An 18,343-nucleotide genomic window follows, 5' to 3' on the forward strand; every position below is an offset into this window, starting at 1 on the left:
AGTTTAGATACTTTTATAGTTTTAGTTCATTAATAAAATTGATTCTATATTAAAAGTTCATGTTTTTAGTGTACTTTGATTTAATTTAATTCATCTATTTAGTTTAGACACTTTTATAATTTTTGGTTCATCAATAAAATTAATTCTATGCTTGAAAGTACATATCTTTAGTTTGCTTTGAATTAGTTTGGCTCATTTTAATTAGCTTAAGCACTTTTATAATTGTAGTTCATTAGTAAAATTAATTCTATGTTTAAAAGTTCACGTTTTTAGTTTAACTTAGTCAAACTCGTTTTAATTAGTTTAGGTACTTCTATAATTTTAGTTCCTTACCTGAATTGATCCATTTTTAGTTTTTGTTTCAAAATCATTAATGTTAGATCCTGATCACCCTTATCTAAATTTATATGCTTTTAAAATCCTAGCGGTTAGTTCATGAATCGATACCTTGTTAGTTTGTCTAATCTAGAATGCCTTGCCCATTGCTTTAGTGATCCTTCATTTAATTTGATTTTCTTTCTGAGGCTTTTGGAAACTCATGAAGATTAGCCTCTATTCTCACCTTCAATTTTCTTGGTTGTCAAAAATTCTACTTTGTGATTTTGTTCTCTTTTGTTTTGCTTGGTATTTTGATTCATACACTTTATTGCTTCCAAATTAATTTCTTTTTATATAACACTATTCTCAAAATCTTATTTCCTTAAAAATCCATTTCAAAAATTCATTTAGAGTTCTTAGAATCAAAATCTCATTTTTTTTTAAATAATGTGCAACCATGTTTTGATCGGTTCACATCTTTCAAATAAAATTACAGTTTTGAATAAAACACGAATCAAAGCTTGTGGTCCCAAACAAATGGGATAATTCTAAGCTAAATTCACGTATATCGATTAGGGAATTGGTGAAACCCCCTACATAAGAAAATCTTTTCAAAATTTATTTTTGATGACACATTTGACACTTGTTGAAATCATGTCTATCTATTTTTTTAGGAATTATATACAAGATGTATGTGATAATTGATGATTCTGTATACTTTGATCACTTTTGCTATGCTAATTAGATAACGAGCATGCTAGGATTTCTATATTTTATTATTTGTTATCTAACCCCTTACAACTTGAGGAAGCACGTTACAAATTATCTATGCTATCCAGGTATGTCCTCTATCACCTACTTTCTGAATTCTATGAATAGTGAAATAATGCTTATGTCTAATAATGCTTGAGTGTTCTAATAGACATGTTTCATTGTTTGATTATTTCTAATAAAATACATGTTGTATGATATATTGTTTAAATTAACCATCGATGTTTCATGATAGCACTTGAAAAGCTGTTCAGGTACGCACTTTGATTCTCTCTTATGGTTTGTTTTCTTGTTAGGCATGCAATATTTGAAATCACCTAACCTACTTAGGTATCCATAATTACCTGATTAATGGCCACACTTCCCTTAACTTTGTCAGTAAAGACCTTTATAGGGCTTAGAGGGGTGCTACCTTTCAAAGGTACCTTCCCAATAGGTAACCTGATCCCCGGACTTAGACTCAGGTTTTTCAAAGACACGCTTTTCCAAAAATTATGGAGTCATTTTTTTAGGGTTTTGTTTCTTGTTTTATTTTCCCTTCAAAAATAAAAATAAAATAAGTGGCGACTCCAACTTTTTTTTCAAAAATCAATTTTTCACAAATAAAAAGCGAGTCTCGCCGATCGAGTGGGAACGCACGTGAAAAATGCGGGTCCACACAAGGAACCCATAACTTAGTTCTTTTATGCAACTCCTAATGTAACCAAGTTATGTACGATGCAATTGATGTAAGACCAAAAGGCTCATAAGGTGTAATGCATGGAATATGATAAAAATAAAATGAGAAACTAAAATCTTATTATAAAATAACAAATCTAATAAATGTTACACCATGTTATACTTTTAAAGACTCCATCCTTTTTCTTAACAACAAGAGGTTGAAAAGATTGAAGTTAAAGAAGAGAGATCTCCATTGACACTTCCACCACCAATATAAAACAAAGGGAATTGAGTCAAGGACTTCCAAGGGATTGGAAGTTTGTGTCAAATCAATCAAGGACTTTTAAGGGATTGGAATTTTAAAATGGGTACATAGGAGGTTTATGTTCATTGACCTATTGGATTTTAAAGGTACTCTATAGTTTGAAGCAAGCACTTAGGACGTGATATGATCAAGTACACAAATTTATTTGGATAATGGTTTTAAAATCTGCAACATTGATCCAATCTATTCATTAAAAATAATGATATGGTTCTAGTATAAATTTATGTCGATCATATTGTATTTGTTGATACTAATATATAATTCTTTGTATGAAGAATTTATTAAGTGTATGCATAGTGAATCCAAAATGAGCATGATGAAAAAGTTCAATTACTTCATTGGCCTTCAAATCAAGCAAACAAAGGAAGACATCTTAGTAAACCAAAAAAAGTACATTAGAGATTCACTCAAGAGGTTTAAGATAGAGGATGCCAAGACCATAGCAACACCAATGAGCTCATCCATCAAGTTTGATAAAGATGAGCAAGGTATATTCATTGATCACATTATGTATAGACACGTGATAGATTCTTTAATATACTTAATCACTAGTGAAGCATATATTATTTTTTTTATTTGCTTGTGTGCCAAATTTTAATCTTGTCCTAATCAGTCGACCTCTACAATCGACATCAAGCCTTTAAAGTTGTATCACGCCCCTTTGTTTCCCTTCATTTTTTTTATTTATTTCACTTGGGTTTTCGTTTAAACCCTAAGCTTGATTATTTTCACACTATTTTCCCCTTAAAACCCCTTATTTATTTCATCCATTCAAATCACAACCACATTCCTACCATCCGTAAATGGCTCCAAAACATGCTATTACTGTGGAGGAGGTTGGGAAGAAACGTCTAGCAAAGAGTTCAAAGACTAAAGCACATGGGAAAGCTTAGACTATTGTTTCTTTTTGTAATTCCTTTTAGATATCCTTTTTGTTATGGATATATATTGATGATGCTATTTTAAGTTGTTTATTTCTTATGTTCTTTTTGGGGCTACGTATACTTTCTTGTTGCCTCAATTGTTTTAATTTTCCAAAATGCTGGAATTCTTATTGCAACTTAAGGTACATCTTACCACTATTACTTTTGTCTTTCATTTTACCTTGACAAAAAGCTTTTGAATAGTTTAAGAGGGGGACTATTAGGTGGTGAAAATGTTTGAAATTTTTTATAATCAAATACGTTAAAATCACTTAAATTCATATCTCTAGTTTTTCATATTTCAACTTATAGGAGAGGAGTTTTCCTTCTTTTCTATTAAGTATTGACTAATTAACAAGGATAATTTTGAGATAATTGATCTATTATTTGTTTATATATACTTGAATTAGGTTTAAACCCTAAAAAAATAAAATGAAATAAAATGAAAAAAAAACCCTCTAATTCTTGATTTTTTTTTTTTTTTTTAAACTAATTTCTAAGTTGAACTCATAACACATATTGTGCACATCTTACTCTTGGAGTATCTCACTTGAGAAATGAGTTCCTTAGGCTATAAGAAATTAGAATAAACCTCATTAAGAAAAAAAAATGTTTTGATGAAAGAAATAAAGAAAAGGAAAGAAAAGGAAAAAGATCGATGAATCTAGATGTTTTTTTTAAAAGAAAAAAGTGCAATGTCCATATTTAAAGCTTTAGGATTTGTCCTAAAGGAGTAATGGTAGCTCATGTCTTCAAATTTTAGTGTTCATAACCAACTAGTTATGAGTCATTGATAGTGTGCTTGCTATATACTTAAGTTGAAAACTAGCTCATACCACTTGTTGCAACAAATAACCAAGAATTGGACCTTGTTGTAAAGCCTAGGGTGTAGCCTTGAAAGGTAAGTATCCTTTCATGATACTTAACATCTGGTACCTTGGGAATTCTTGGTAGCAACTAGTTAAACCCTTTTGGGTCACATAGAATAAGATTTTCTAAACTATTGCTAAAAAATGAAAATGATGAAAAATGAAAGACGTAAGCTTAGCTTTGATGATTTAACCTATAAATGGATATCAGTTCTTGAAAAAAAACTACTTTTTGAGGATTGTATTAAAGCTAACATGTGATTTTTCTTTGACAATGATTTTGAAATATGATTTGGAGTGCTTTAAGATGGACATTAAACCTTCAAGCTTTCTGTATATGTGGATATAGAATGTAAATTGTTTTAATTAAGGATTTGAATAGATGATTGATACTTTTAGGAGAGGGTTCAATTTTTATCTTGGGAGCTGGATTTTATGAGAATTAGAGCATGTGAATTTGAAATCATGGGTTCTTTTGGATTTTTATTCCTTGGAAGGCCAAGGACAAGAAAAACTTAGGTTAGGGGAGTGATATATATGCAAATAATGGTTTGTCATAATCTTAAAAGAACTATTATGTGAAAGAAATGTATATAAATCAATCCACTTGCACCTATACTTATGCTAATGCCCATATTTTAGAGTTTATTATGGAAAATGTGATAGGAAACCTTGAATTTTCACCAAAGGAATAAGCAAACAAGAATAAAGAGGTAAAAGAAATCAAGTGAAAAAGGAAATTTTGTGACTAGTCGCGAAATGTAGAGCTGATTTTGACAAGGAAATTGATATACAATGATAGCATAGTGAGAACTCTATAAGAAAGAGGTTGTTTTGTAATCCAATTAATACCTGTTGTTGATGTTATATGGAGCAATTGCTAATTTGACATTGAGATGTATTGTCAAAATGAAATCAATACATGCTTGTGGTATCGATTTTTAATAGTGTAGCAGAGCGTTTGAAGGACATTCACTTGCATACCATACTTATATATTGATTCCAAACCGATTAGAAAAGTGATACTAGAATACCTATGATGTATGCCAAAGTAGAATATGAGCTTACAAGGCTCTTATAACCTTCTATCAATTTGGTGTAATTATGGTGTTGAAATTTAGATAATGGGCCTCTGATTCTATATTTTTACTTTTTTTTTTTCACCATATTTATGTTTGGAGGATTGTAATCAACTTTTATTTTGTTTTAGGATATTACTAGATGATTCTAGGTGATGTGACATGAGGAGATAATGCCACTTGGAATTTAAAACTCCTTTAAGTTGTTAGTTGTAGATGAGATTTTTGTCACTTTGGAGAATTGTTTTGAATTTAAAAACCTTCCCCCTCACATGTCTCTATCTTCATTTTCAGTCATTCTCTAAGTTGACAAACATGACAAAGAAGCTATTCCTAGCTATGGTCAGTAGCTAAACTTCTTAACCAAAAGAGAGTAGTCTTGGGCGAAGATCAATAGAATGCATCAATACTCTACAAATAAGTTAGTTGTTAGTTATAGATGAGTTTTCCGTCACTTGGAAAATTAAATTGCTTATATTTTATTCTATGTATATTCTACTGATTTTTATAAGTTAATCTATGTTGGAAACCTCAAAACCATGATTTATTGCAAAAGTAATGGAAAAAGAAAAGAAAAGAAATGTAATGTTGATTTCCTTATGAAAAATTAGATGCAATTAGTTTCACTATTTGAAACAAATTTGTCTTCAAAAAATCTTTGACTTTTAAGAATGAATTGAATTATTAATTAAATAATTAAATAATTTTGAATTGTACATCAATCAAATTAGGAAGATATTTGTAGTATTTAATTAATTAAGAAAAGTTTCTAATTAGAATATAGGTCAAAGTTAAACACTAAGGGGTGTTTGTAAAACTTAATATTTATTACTTAATAACTTAAGTTAAATTACACTTAAGTTGTTGACTTAAAGCTTATTACTTAATTCAAGAGACAATTTCTATTTTATTTTTATTCTCCCAAATAGAACATGGTCATATCTCTACTTTAAATATTAAGGTTGTTTAATAAAATTAACTTTAAACTTAATTTAAATTATCAAATTGACATACTTACTCTTATAAATTATAACTAACTTTTACCTTATTAATATGAAGTAATAATTTTTTTAAATATATATATTATAAATGCCTAAAATTTTATAAAATAATTAAAAAAATGAAATAATATTTTACTATTGAATAAATACACAACAAATTATTTCAAAATTAACATTAAAAAAATCAAACAATATTTATATTGCAACATACAAAAAATCATCTAAAATTTGTAATTTACTCACTTTGTTCATACAAAATATAAAACCTCTTGATGAAACTATGGCCACTCATGATGTTGATCTTGAAGCCAAGGAGAGTTAAAACTGTTGAGATATTAGGAATGTTGAGATATTAGGATATTAGTTGTTCTTTCCTTATATCATTCCTTCCTTGTATCATTCTTTCCCATTCTTAGAATGGTGATTACCCTCTATATATACTCTGTATATGAACGGATAAAATAATTAATGAAAAACTACCATTCATCAATTTGAAGATGGTATCAGAGCCATGGAACTGAAATCCTGGATATTTTGTCAGTAAGGCCAGCCATCGCCCTTCCTTCACGATAAAATAAAATTAAAAAATGAGTGAAAACTATTATTTTTCAATCTGAAGCTACTTTTAATCTAGGAATTATTTTGACTGAATCAAACTATGACGTTTGGTCACAACTCGTGGAGATGCATATTGCCGAATGGGAAAAACTTTCCTACATTTGAGGTAAGACAAATCAACTAAAAGAGTTAGAAGACGGATATGAAAAATGGTATGCTGAGAATCAAAAGGTGAAGATATGGTTGTTAATGTCCATGAGTCTAGAAATTATGAAGCGTTACTTACGCTTACCCACCGCTCAAGAAATTTGGAGTGCATTATCAAAGGTCTTCTATGATGGAAGTGATGAATTGCAAATTTTCACTTTGAATCAAAAAGTCTTCACTGCCAAACAAAACGACAGGTCTCTTTCTGAATATTATGGAGAGTTAACTGAAATTTTTTGCGAATTGGATCATCGGGATGAGGTAGTCATGAAAGACCTTGAGGACATTGCAGCATACTGGAAATCCATTGAACGACAACGGGTGCACATCTTTCTTGTTAGATTGGATGGTGACTTTGAGCAAATTCGAGGAAAAATTCTACGCAAAGATCCTCTTCCCGATTTGGAAGAATGTTATGCACTGATTCAACGAGAGGTAGTACGTCATGCTAGTATGAAAGCAGAATCTGACAACCCTGACACCTCAACTATGGTAGTCCGACAACGATCAACCCAGAATTGGCAAGACCAATCCAAGACCAACCATCCTAAGACAAACCCTAATATTGATAAGTCAACCTTCAAATGCACTCACTACAATAAGATTGGTCATACCAAGAGTCGTTGCTTTGAAATTGTGGGATATCCAAACTGGTGGGATCATAATCGTGATCAACGGAAAAAAGATTCTAAGAAAACCTCAACTGTAGTTATTGCTGAAATAAAAACATAGGCTAATGTTGTTGAGAAAGCCTCTGCATTAGTAGCCGCTACAGATTATGGGGGTAAGTTTTTAAATACTTCTACACCTGTTATTAATAGTGCATGGATAATTGATTATGGTGCTACAAACCATATGACTTTTGATTTTAGACAGGTCTCACCCTTTAGACCTTCCTCACAAAAAATTGTTTCCACAACCAATGGTAACACAAACCCAATTATTGGGGAAAGATCCTTAACTCTTATTGATACTTTGAATTTGGATTATGTTTTAGTTGTTCCAACTTTAGATTACAATCTTTTGTCAGTTTCTTAAATCACTGTAGCTTTATCTTGTATTATCATTTTTTGGTCTTAATTTTGTGCTTTTAAGGACATCCAAACAAGACAAACGATTAGTTGTGGTATTAAACGGGGAAAACTCTATTATTTGGACTTGCAGTCAAAGGATTCAAATAAGTTGCGACAAGCCTTGATGGCAGATGGATCTTAGGGGGAGAAGAAAAAGTCTGAAATTTGGTTGTGGCATCGATGTTTAGGACATGCTTCCTTTGGTTATTTAAAAAAATTGTTTCCTAGTTTGTTTGTAAATAGTGATATTTCTGGTTTCTGTTGTGATATTTGTGAATTGGCTAAAATCCATCGTGCTTCATTTCCATTAATTTTGAATAAAAGTCAGTTTCCTTTTATGGTTATACATTCTGATGTTTGGGGTCTATCCAAAGTCCCAACTTTGAATGGTTCGCGTTGGTTTGTTATTTTTATTGATGATTGTACTAGAATGACATGGTTATGCTTGATGAAGACCAAAGATGAAGTGAACTCGTTGTTTCAAAATTTTCATAAAATGATTGAAACTTAGTACAATGCAAAGGTTCAGGTTCTATGTAGTGATAATGGTGGAGATTATCAGAGTTCTGATCTTCAAAAGTATTTGGAAGGACATGGCATCATTCATCAGACTACTTGTTCCAATACACCCCAGCAAAATGGAGTTGCTGAACGGAAAAATCGACACTTGTTAGAGGTTGTTCGTGCTTCGTTGATAGAAGCAAAAATACCGATATCTTATTGGGGAGAAGCAATCACATCTGCCGCATACTTGATCAATCGGGTACCTTCCAGCTCAATTAACTTCCAAACACCTCTCCAAGCTCTTACTAATGCCACAGTTGCCCCAACTGTCCCAAATCTACCTCCTCATGTTTTTGGTTGCATGGAATTTGTGCATCTACACAAACACCAACGCACCAAGTTAACTTCCCGTGCATTGCAATGTGTGTTTATTGGATATGTATTGCATAAAAAAAAATATCGATGTTACCATCCTCCAACTCGACGAATGTTTATTATAATGGATGTGGTGTTTCATGAAGATTCAATGTATTTTTCATTTGAGTCTAAACTTTAGAGAGAGTACTAAAAGGAAATTTAGACTCTTGATTATAATTATCATATCTCTGAGGATGATGAATCTGGACAATTTGAACTAGTGAACCAGGAAGCGGATGAGTTAGATATGAGTGGTACAACTTTGGAACCAAGTAGTAATGACCACCCAGAAATTGAAGAAGTGATAGAAGAAGGAAGAGACAGTATAATTGAACCATCACCACTATCTAAACAATTTGGGTCCGAAGATGTCTTCACTGAAATACCAAACCAATCGTCGTCTGTTAAGGGTGTTCTTAATCTGGAACCTGATCCATTCATGAAACAATTACCACACCGTCATAATAGAGGTATTCCTAAATCCACATATGAACCTGAATTGTCTACCAAAGTCAAATATCCCATGAGCAACTATGTGTCTAACCATCGTTTGTCTAAATCAAATAAGTCATTTGTAAATCAATTATCTACTGTAGCTATTCCTAACAATGTGTAGGAAGCCTTAGCCGATCCAAGGTGAAAAGCAGCCATGAATGAAGAGATGAAATCATTGCAGAAGAATGAAATATGGGAATTCGTAGAATGTCCACCAAGAAAGAAGCCAATTGGGTGTCATTGGATCTATACTGTGAAGTATAAGGCAGATGGTAGTATTGAACGATTTAAAGTAAGACTGGTAGCAAAGGATACACTCAAACTTATGGAATTGACTACACAGAGACATTAGCACTTGTAGCTAAGATCAACACAGTTCGAGTATTATTGTCTTTAACTGCAAACCTGGATTGGCCATTACAACAATTCGATGTGAAAAATGCCTTTCTGCATGGTGAGTTATCTGAAGAAGTATATATGGATCTTCCACCAGGATGCATGGTGTCAGAAAAGCAATGTCAGAAAGTGTGCAAATTGAAGAAGTCGTTGTATGGGTTGAAGCAATCCCCGAGAGCATGGTTTGGAAGGTTCACAAAGTCAATGAGAGTTTTTGGCTATCGTCAAAGTAATTTAGATTACACTTTGTTTCTGAAAAAGCAACATGGTAAGATTACGACACTCATCGTATATGTGGATGACATAATAGTTACAGGAAATGATCCTGAAAAAAGAAAAGCTCTGCAAAATTATCTATCTAGAGAATTTGAAATGAAAGATCTAGGTCCTCTGAAATACTTTCTTAGGATTGAAGTTTCTCGATCAAGTGAAGGAATTTTTCTATCTCAAAGAAAGTATGCCTTAGATCTTTTATAGGAGACTGGAATGTCGGGATGTCAACCTATTGATACACCAATAGAAGAAGGTCTGAAATTGTGTGTTAAGCCTAATCAAGTATCAACCGATAAGGGAAGATACCAAAGACTTGTGGAGAGATTAATGTACTTAGCTCATACAAGACCAGATCTTGCTTATGCATTGAGTGTAGTAAGTCAATACATGCATAATCCTGGAGAGCAACATATGAATGCAGTCATGCGTATTTTGAGGTATTTGAAGAATGCTCTTAAGAAGGGAATTTTGTTCACTAAAAATGTTGATCATCAGAGTATAGAAGTATATACTGATGCTGATTAGGCCGGTGCAATGGATGATAGATGATCTACATCTGGTTACTTTACCTTTGTAGGTGGTAATCTTGTGACATGGAAAAGTAAGAAGCAGAATGTCGTCACTCGTTCAAGTGCAGAAGCGTAATTTAGGGGCATGGCTCTAGGACTTTGTGAGGCATTATGGCTAAGACTCCTCTTACAAGATTTAGGTTACCTATTTAGGCAACCAATTCGATTGTTTTGTGACAATAAAGCCACATGTGATATTGCTCATAATCCAGTACAACATGATCGTACAAAGCATGTCGAGGTGGACAGATTTTTCATTAAGGAGAAGTTGGATGATAAGATTGTGGATTGCCTAAGATTTGATCAGAAGATCAATTGGCCGATATCCTCACCAAAGTTGCAGTCTCAAGTCGAGTGTTCTCAAAATTTTTAGACAAGTTGGGCATGTGTGACATCTATGCACCAACTTGAGGGGGAGTGTTGAGATATTAGGAATGTTGAGATATTAGGATATTAGTTGTTCTTTCCTTATATCATTCATTCCTTGTATCATTCTTTCCCATTCTTAGAATGGTGATTACCCTCTATATATACTCTATACATGAATGAATGAAATAATTAATGAAAAACTACCATTCATCAATTTGAAGATGGTAGCATTGAAGTTGAAGCAACAATTGAGGTCGAGTAGCAATAGAAGTTATGGAACAGTAAAAGAGATTGTATAAGTAACTAGAACAAATAGAGGTAAAAAGGTAAAATAAAAATATGAACTTAAAAATAAATTGATTATTTTTACTTATTACTTAAAGTTTTTTTTTTTTACATTATATTATTAAGTTATTTTATTTTACTTAATGACTTAAATTCGATTAACTTATTAAGTCATTTTAAAGTTTTAAGTTGGTTTCCAAACACCCACTTAATAAAGGCATAATAGCCAATGAAGTTTTCTCATATGTACTTATCATAATGATTGAGTGACACATATTATGTGATTATCTCAAGGCATCTTCTCTTTTATTAAAAGCCTAGCCCCATCATCTTTTTTAAAAGGAGTTGGAGAGTAATCATTCTTCTACCCATGTAGGGTTTTTTTGTTTTTGTTCTTTTTTTTTCCTGAGTGTTTGTAAGAGACCTACATCCTTAAAAGCCATAAACCCCAGGGACACCGATGAAGATGTTTGCAAACTAAATTATTGTTACGAAGGCTTAGCATCAAGTATGAGTTATTATAATGTAGGTTCAGAATAATCAAAATTTGGAGAGTGGAAATGTCCTAAGTGGAGGGGTTGATCCTATTTGAATTATTATGATCTTCAAACCGTTCTGTGATGTCCTATCACCCGGGCTTTTGGGTAAAAGAGCTATCCTTTAATTTAGATCAATAATTTTCATCATGGCCCTGGGGCCCTACACTTGCCTTCGATGAATTGACATCCAAGACGATTATCACATGCTTGTTGAACCTAACTTCTACTTTTTGGAGACTTATGCTCTTGAATCGTATAATTAATTAATCTACTTAAAATTTATTTTATATAAAGAAACAAATAAGTAAATCAGTGAGACCTCTTTTCTTGAAAGCCTCCAAAGTAGTGGTAAGGACTTTACTTTAAGAAAGGTATGTCCTACCCTCCCGTTGCCCAAAAAAGTAGAATTGTCTCAGGAGGACAACTTTAACAAAGATAAAAGACATGCGAGCCAGGGAGAAACCATAAAGCAGGACTTTGCTTTAAGAAAGGTAAGCCCTTCCTTCCCTTCACCCTTATTTGCCTCACGTTGATGACTTTATTAATGAAGATGAAAGTTGATGACTTCATTAATGAAGATGAAAGACAGCCTGGGAGAAAGCATAAAGGAGCAATTTTCTTTAAGAAAGGCAAGTCCTACTTTGAAAGTAGATTGGCTCACCTTACAGTGACTTGAATATTTATCTACAAAGAAAATCCCCATAGATGATCTTATTCTAATGAAGGTAGATTTATAACTTCTGTTTTTTTCTGTTTTTTTCATCTTCTAAAGTTTAAAAGGATTTAAATAGAATGATCAGAAAAGTATAATACAATCTTCAGATTTTAGGCAAATTAAAGTTAAAACTTCGAACTATTTGTATTAAGATAAAATATCTAAAAAAGAAAAAAGTTTGGCTTAAAATGGAGAGGGCACTAAACCACCTGAAAGTGTATCCAAGATTTTGAGACAAATAGAACATCTAGGGCCTCATAATCAAGCATGTGTGATTACAATGTATCGCCCAACAATATGAAAGTTTGGAAAGCAAACATGTCCTTCGCGGAGGGCAGATCTTCAATTGAATTATTATGATCCCATCACCACCATATGGATTTTTGAGCATGAGGAGCAAGCTGTTAGAGGAATGATTTTCTTCTGGCCCTACACTTGCTTTTGACACGCATCTGCTTGATGGGTCCAGCTTCTGGTTTTAGGGGACTTATTGCCTTGAAGCTCCTTAATAACGAGTCTGCAACTTCAGAGCTTAATCTATCACATAACCTAATTGAGGTGGAAAGAATGTCTCTGCAAGTACTAGCAGTTCATCATCTCATCAACATTATCTCACCTTAGTATTTCCAGCAAAGCATCTTAGCATCATCTCTCCTCTTTGGGAAGTGTTTTTAAAACTAGTTTTATATATTCTTATAATTCAGAAAACTGTTTTTCAGAAAATAGGTTTGACAAAAAACAATTTTTTTGAGAACTTATTCTCAAACAATTAATAATTTCTATAATATATTTTAATTATTTTCATTAATATTATTCTTATGATACAGAAAACTGTTTTTTAGAATTAAAAATGGATTTGATAATGTTTCAACAAAATACAGTTTTTCAAGAATTTATTCTCAAATAATTAAATTGATTTTTTAATAATATATTTTAATTATTTTCACTTTTTTGGATTGTTATAGAAAATAAGTATACAAATATGAAAAGTGATAAAAAATGAATTACTACAAATAAAAGTTACCTTCAAAAGAAATTTAAAAACACAAAAAATAAATTAAAAATATTTTAAATTCTTAAACAATATTTATTTTTTAAAATATCATAAATTGCCTTTGAAAACCATTATTTGATAACTATTTTAAAGAATTTTTTCAAATAATGTGTATAACTGTCATAAGCTTTATGGTATTTGTTATACTCATCCTCAACCTTTCTCCACTCTCCATGGTTATAGATTTAATTATGTCACATGTACTTTTATGATCACCAACCTCAAAGCAAAAACTATAAAACAAGCATTAAGATCAATGGCTTACCTATATATCTTATCTAAAAATCAATTCATTCACGATGAGTAAAGTTAAACTAAACTCGTTACAAAGTGACCTATCCTTATACACAATGCACCCATCTTTGACTCTTGACGCATCATTTCGAGGCTTTGGGATTCTACTGTATTCTCTCTCTCTCTCTCTCTCTCTCTCTCTCTCTCTATATATATATATATATATATATATATATATAAATGTTAATTTTTTTAATATAAAAATAGATTTTAAATCAAATGATATTGTATACGATAAAATTTCTTAATTTTTAAAAATAATTTAAAATTCAAAAACCAATTTGAAAACCCAATCTAAACAAATGTTTGGTTTTTTATTTTTAAAAAGTATTTTTTAAAACAACTTACCAAACACCCTTACTTTGCAAACTACTAAAAAAGAACCATTTTTTTCTTCAATTGAAAAATAAATTTAAAAACAAGTATGAAACTCTTTTATTATTTTTTACTTCTCTATATTTTCTTTTGGTTTTTAAAAGCTTTTGAAATTAACTTTTATCTATTGAACAAAAATTATTTGGGAAAACAATTTCTTTAAAAATAGTTTTTTATTTAAAAAAACACACACACACACTCAACATATGGACCCTAAATTTACCATTCAAAAAAATATATTCTAATTCAGCCAAATCAACTTCTAACTTCCCACACTTAGTTCACTTTCCCATATTATAATCCAACCTATACTTTGTGCCTAGGGTTTAAGTGCAAGGTGGATCCTCCACTGAGTTATTTGATATTCAAAAGCATCATCTAATGATCATTTCAACTTTTGTATAAACAAAATAGCGGTATGAGGTGGCTTATGGATTTCCTTATGGCCCTTCATACCTTTGCTTTTAAAAAAGAAGATTAAAGTCCGCTGGATGGATCACTGTTGTTGACTCGAGACTACTTACTAATAGCCCGGCGACTTCAATAGCTTAATCAATCACAGGATAGACATGGCGAGGAAAACCATTCGTCTCCAAGTGATAGCAGTTCATCTCGTCATCATCATTATCATCTTCCTGTTTCCACAAAAGGGTTCAGCAGAATCTATGGTCAAGTCTGGTTGCCAAGACACATGTGGGAACATCACTATTCCTTACCCATTTGGCATCGGTAGTCGCTGTTATCTCGACCCACGGTTTGAGATCACTTGTGATGTGTCCCGCAATCCCCATTATCCTCTTCTACTTAATGATATCGTGGTTTCCTATATTTCCCTGGACTACGTCCTCATCAATCATAGCATTTCCAGATTTTGTTATACTAATAATACCGACAAAAGTCTTAGTATGAATTCGTCAGTCTTCCCTTTCAGCTTTTCCCACACTCAGAATAAGTTTGTGGCCATAGGTTCTGGCGTATTTGCTTTTATCACCCAATCTCCAAGTAAAAACTACTCAACTGGATGTGCCTCACTTGAGGGCGAAACTCTCAGATACTGCAGTCCTAAGAGCGGATGCTCTGGTCCTGGGTCTGGCAAAAATTTTCCTCTCTCCAGTACAGAATATTCTGGTATAGCACAGGACAGTTTACCTGCCAAAGGATATCCTGGTAATCCTAATAATCCTTATCAAGATAATCTGCCTTATCGTCGTGGACCTTACACTGAGATCATATCTGAGTCGTCATCGATATGCTATGGCATTTATTGCTGTGAGACTGCTTTTCCTAAGGACCTTACCTCGTTTAATATGCAGCTCAATACTATGCAAACTACGGGATTCAAAAGTGAGACAGAGGACATATGTGGCTATGCATTCATTGCCCAAACCAACTTTCCTGTTTCCTACACAATTTCATCCTCCCGTAAAATTGTCCCAGTCTCGGAGGTCGTCCCAGCTGTGCTTGAATGGACAGTAGGAAATATCTCTTGCCATGAAGCAAAGGGACGAGAAGACTATGCATGTGGCTACAATAGTTCTTGCGTCGACTCAACCCAAGGCTCGGGATATAAGTGTAAATGCCTCATAGGCTACAGGGGGAATCCCTACCTCCCAACTGGCTGCGAAGGTATTGTGTTTGATTTCCTGCTTTCGGAAAATCGCCATCAACGTAACCAAGATTAAAACTTATTCGCATATTCAATCGTTTTGCTTTATTATCTGTCCTCAGTAACAATATTTATGCATTTTCTCACAAGGAAATTGCTACCTTTGTCATTCTTTACCATTTCTCCATGTGGTAGGCCTCACTGGAGGTCACAAAAGGAAGAATTCATACAACTTTTTTCTTTAACCAATAATGTTTGTAATTGTCACATTAGTTGGTGTGCACTGTAGAAAGGGTCAGAGTACGTAGCCTGGCATATATGAAGTATACAGCTTTGTTACTGTGGTTGTCTATTTCAGTTCATGAATTTCATACCACTAAAATTTTTAATATTCTTTACTTTTGCTGATCAAAAGATGTTGATGAGTGCAAAGAGCCCAAGAACAACATTTGCCACGAGATTGCCCGTTGCGTTAACATTCCTGGCAATTACTCGTGCATTTGCCCAGACGGCTACCATGGAGATGCCACAAAATTCGGAAGTGGCTGCATTCCTGTCAAAGGAAAACTCCCTGTGCCTTTGGTCGTTTCTTTAGGTACAAAACTTTCTCTTCCTTCCCAACCCTCCACGAACTGTGTTAATTACTTCTGTGACTACTTATGCAGGCATCGGAATTGCTGTTGGTCTTCTAATCTTGCTTGCTATTGCCTTTTGGTTGTATAAACGACTTGAAAAAAGAAAGAAAGACATTCTCAAACGGAAGTTCTTTGATGAGAATGGTGGTCGGCTGTTGCGACATATGATGGCCTTAAGCAAAGGAAGTGTTGAGAAAATGAAGCTCTATATTATAGAAGAATTGGAGAAGGCAACCGACAATTTCAATGTTAATCGAATCCTTGGAAAGGGTGGTTTCGGCACAGTATATAAAGGAATGTTACAAGATGGAAGCATTGTAGCTGTGAAGAAATCTGATAAAGTTGATGAAATGCAAGTAGATCAATTCGTCAACGAAGTTTTTATTCTTACCCAAATCGACCATAGCCACATTGTGAAGTTGTTAGGTTGCTGTCTAGAGACTGAAGTTCCTTTGCTGGTTTATGAACATGTCTCCAACGGCACCCTCTCCCACCATCTCCATGACAAGGGTCATTTATCTACATTATCTTGGGAAAACCGCTTGCGAATTGCAAGTGAAATTGCCGATGCACTTGATTATTTGCACTCATATGGCTCTGCAGCTATCTTTCACAGGGATATCAAGTCTAACAATATACTCTTGGATGAAAACCTCAGGGCTATAGTTGCTGACTTTGGAATTTCAAGGCCAGTATCCGCGAAGAAGACTCATTTAACCGCATCAGTACTGCAAGGCACGTATGGCTACTTGGATCCAGAGTACTTCCAAACATGGCAATTTACAAGTAAAAGTGATGTATATGCCTTTGGCGTGCTTCTTGCGGAACTTATTACAGGAGAAAAGGCCATTTGTGCAGACAGAGACAAACAAGGTTTAGCTTCTCATTTTACATCAGCAATGAAAAGCAATGATCTTTTTGAAATTGTGGACCATACTCTAGTGTTGAATGAAGATCAGAAGGAAGAGATTCTTGTTGTTGCTAGGATTGCTGAAAGATGCCTGGAACCGACTGGGGATAAAAGGCCAACAATGAAGGACGTAGCAGGAGGACTCCCAAAATTGAGAAAGATATTCCTGGAGCAGCAGGTAGTTGAATAAACATGCCAGACCAACAACACCTTGAAGTTTCAGATGGGATTCAAGAGGTTTGTGGAAGCAACTTTAATGTGTATATGTGTGGACTTTCCTTGATCACCAGGCTATTTCCTTAGTTTTACCTGCACTTCCAAATTTGGTGGGGTTAATATGTGTGGCTTGGAACAAATAGTGTGATGTTTGATTTTATGTATGGACTAAGCAATAGTGAGAGGTGATTATGTGTTAATCAGTTTGTACCCATGTGCTTGAGCCTTCCATCAACTCAACTATGTGTCCATTAATATATTTAAGTCCATTAAATATAAAATACTTAAGGACGACCATCTTCCTATTTGATTAATTTCCAAATCACATAAGCTAATCGAAATGGTCACAATAAGCAATAACATTAAATACAAATGTCTCCATTCATTTAATAACCACTGGCCATTAGGATGGTAAACAAAATGGTAGAAGTGATAGTGTAACTAACATTTCCCCTTCTTCAATTTTCTTATTATTATTATTATTATTATTTTCCTTTATTGTATCTCTAAGTAACCAAAGGGCACATAGGTGTAGACTCAGTTTGGTGGCACAAAACTTTTAGGCTATGTTTGGTTCACAGAAAATTTGAGGGAAAATGTAAGAGAAAGAAAATACAAAGGAAAAGTAGAAGGAAAATAAAAAATAGATTAAAAGTTGATAAATTGTTTTTTTTTTTTTGTTACTTCAAACTCATTTTATTTATTTTAACTCATCAATATAATACATAAGTTTTTAATTAGTTTTAATAATATTTTATTTTCTTTTATATTTTTCATAGGACAACCAAACATGAAAAAATTATTTTCCTTTACATTTTTTTTCTTTCTTTAGTATTTTTCCGGAACCAAACATAACCTTAGGTAGGCTCTTAAGTAATTTCACCACGAGCTTGAACCCAAAGAACTT

The 18,343-nt window shown here is 33.0% G+C and overlaps 1 protein-coding gene across 1 annotated transcript; it reads left to right on the forward strand.

The window, feature by feature from the left end:
- The first annotated feature begins 14,568 nt into the window (after positions 1-14,568).
- Positions 14,569-17,636, forward strand: LOC100262909 (wall-associated receptor kinase 5). The gene is made up of 3 exons (XM_002265949.4): positions 14,569-15,695; positions 16,091-16,270; positions 16,341-17,636. Exons 1-3 carry the CDS (start codon positions 14,639-14,641, stop codon positions 17,408-17,410), a joined length of 2,307 nt encoding a protein of 768 aa, XP_002265985.1. The 5' UTR covers positions 14,569-14,638; the 3' UTR covers positions 17,411-17,636.
- Positions 17,637-18,343: the final 707 nt, after the last annotated feature.

This window comes from Vitis vinifera, chromosome 10 (assembly GCF_030704535.1).
Source record: "Vitis vinifera cultivar Pinot Noir 40024 chromosome 10, ASM3070453v1".
NCBI lineage: Eukaryota > Viridiplantae > Streptophyta > Magnoliopsida > Vitales > Vitaceae > Vitis > Vitis vinifera.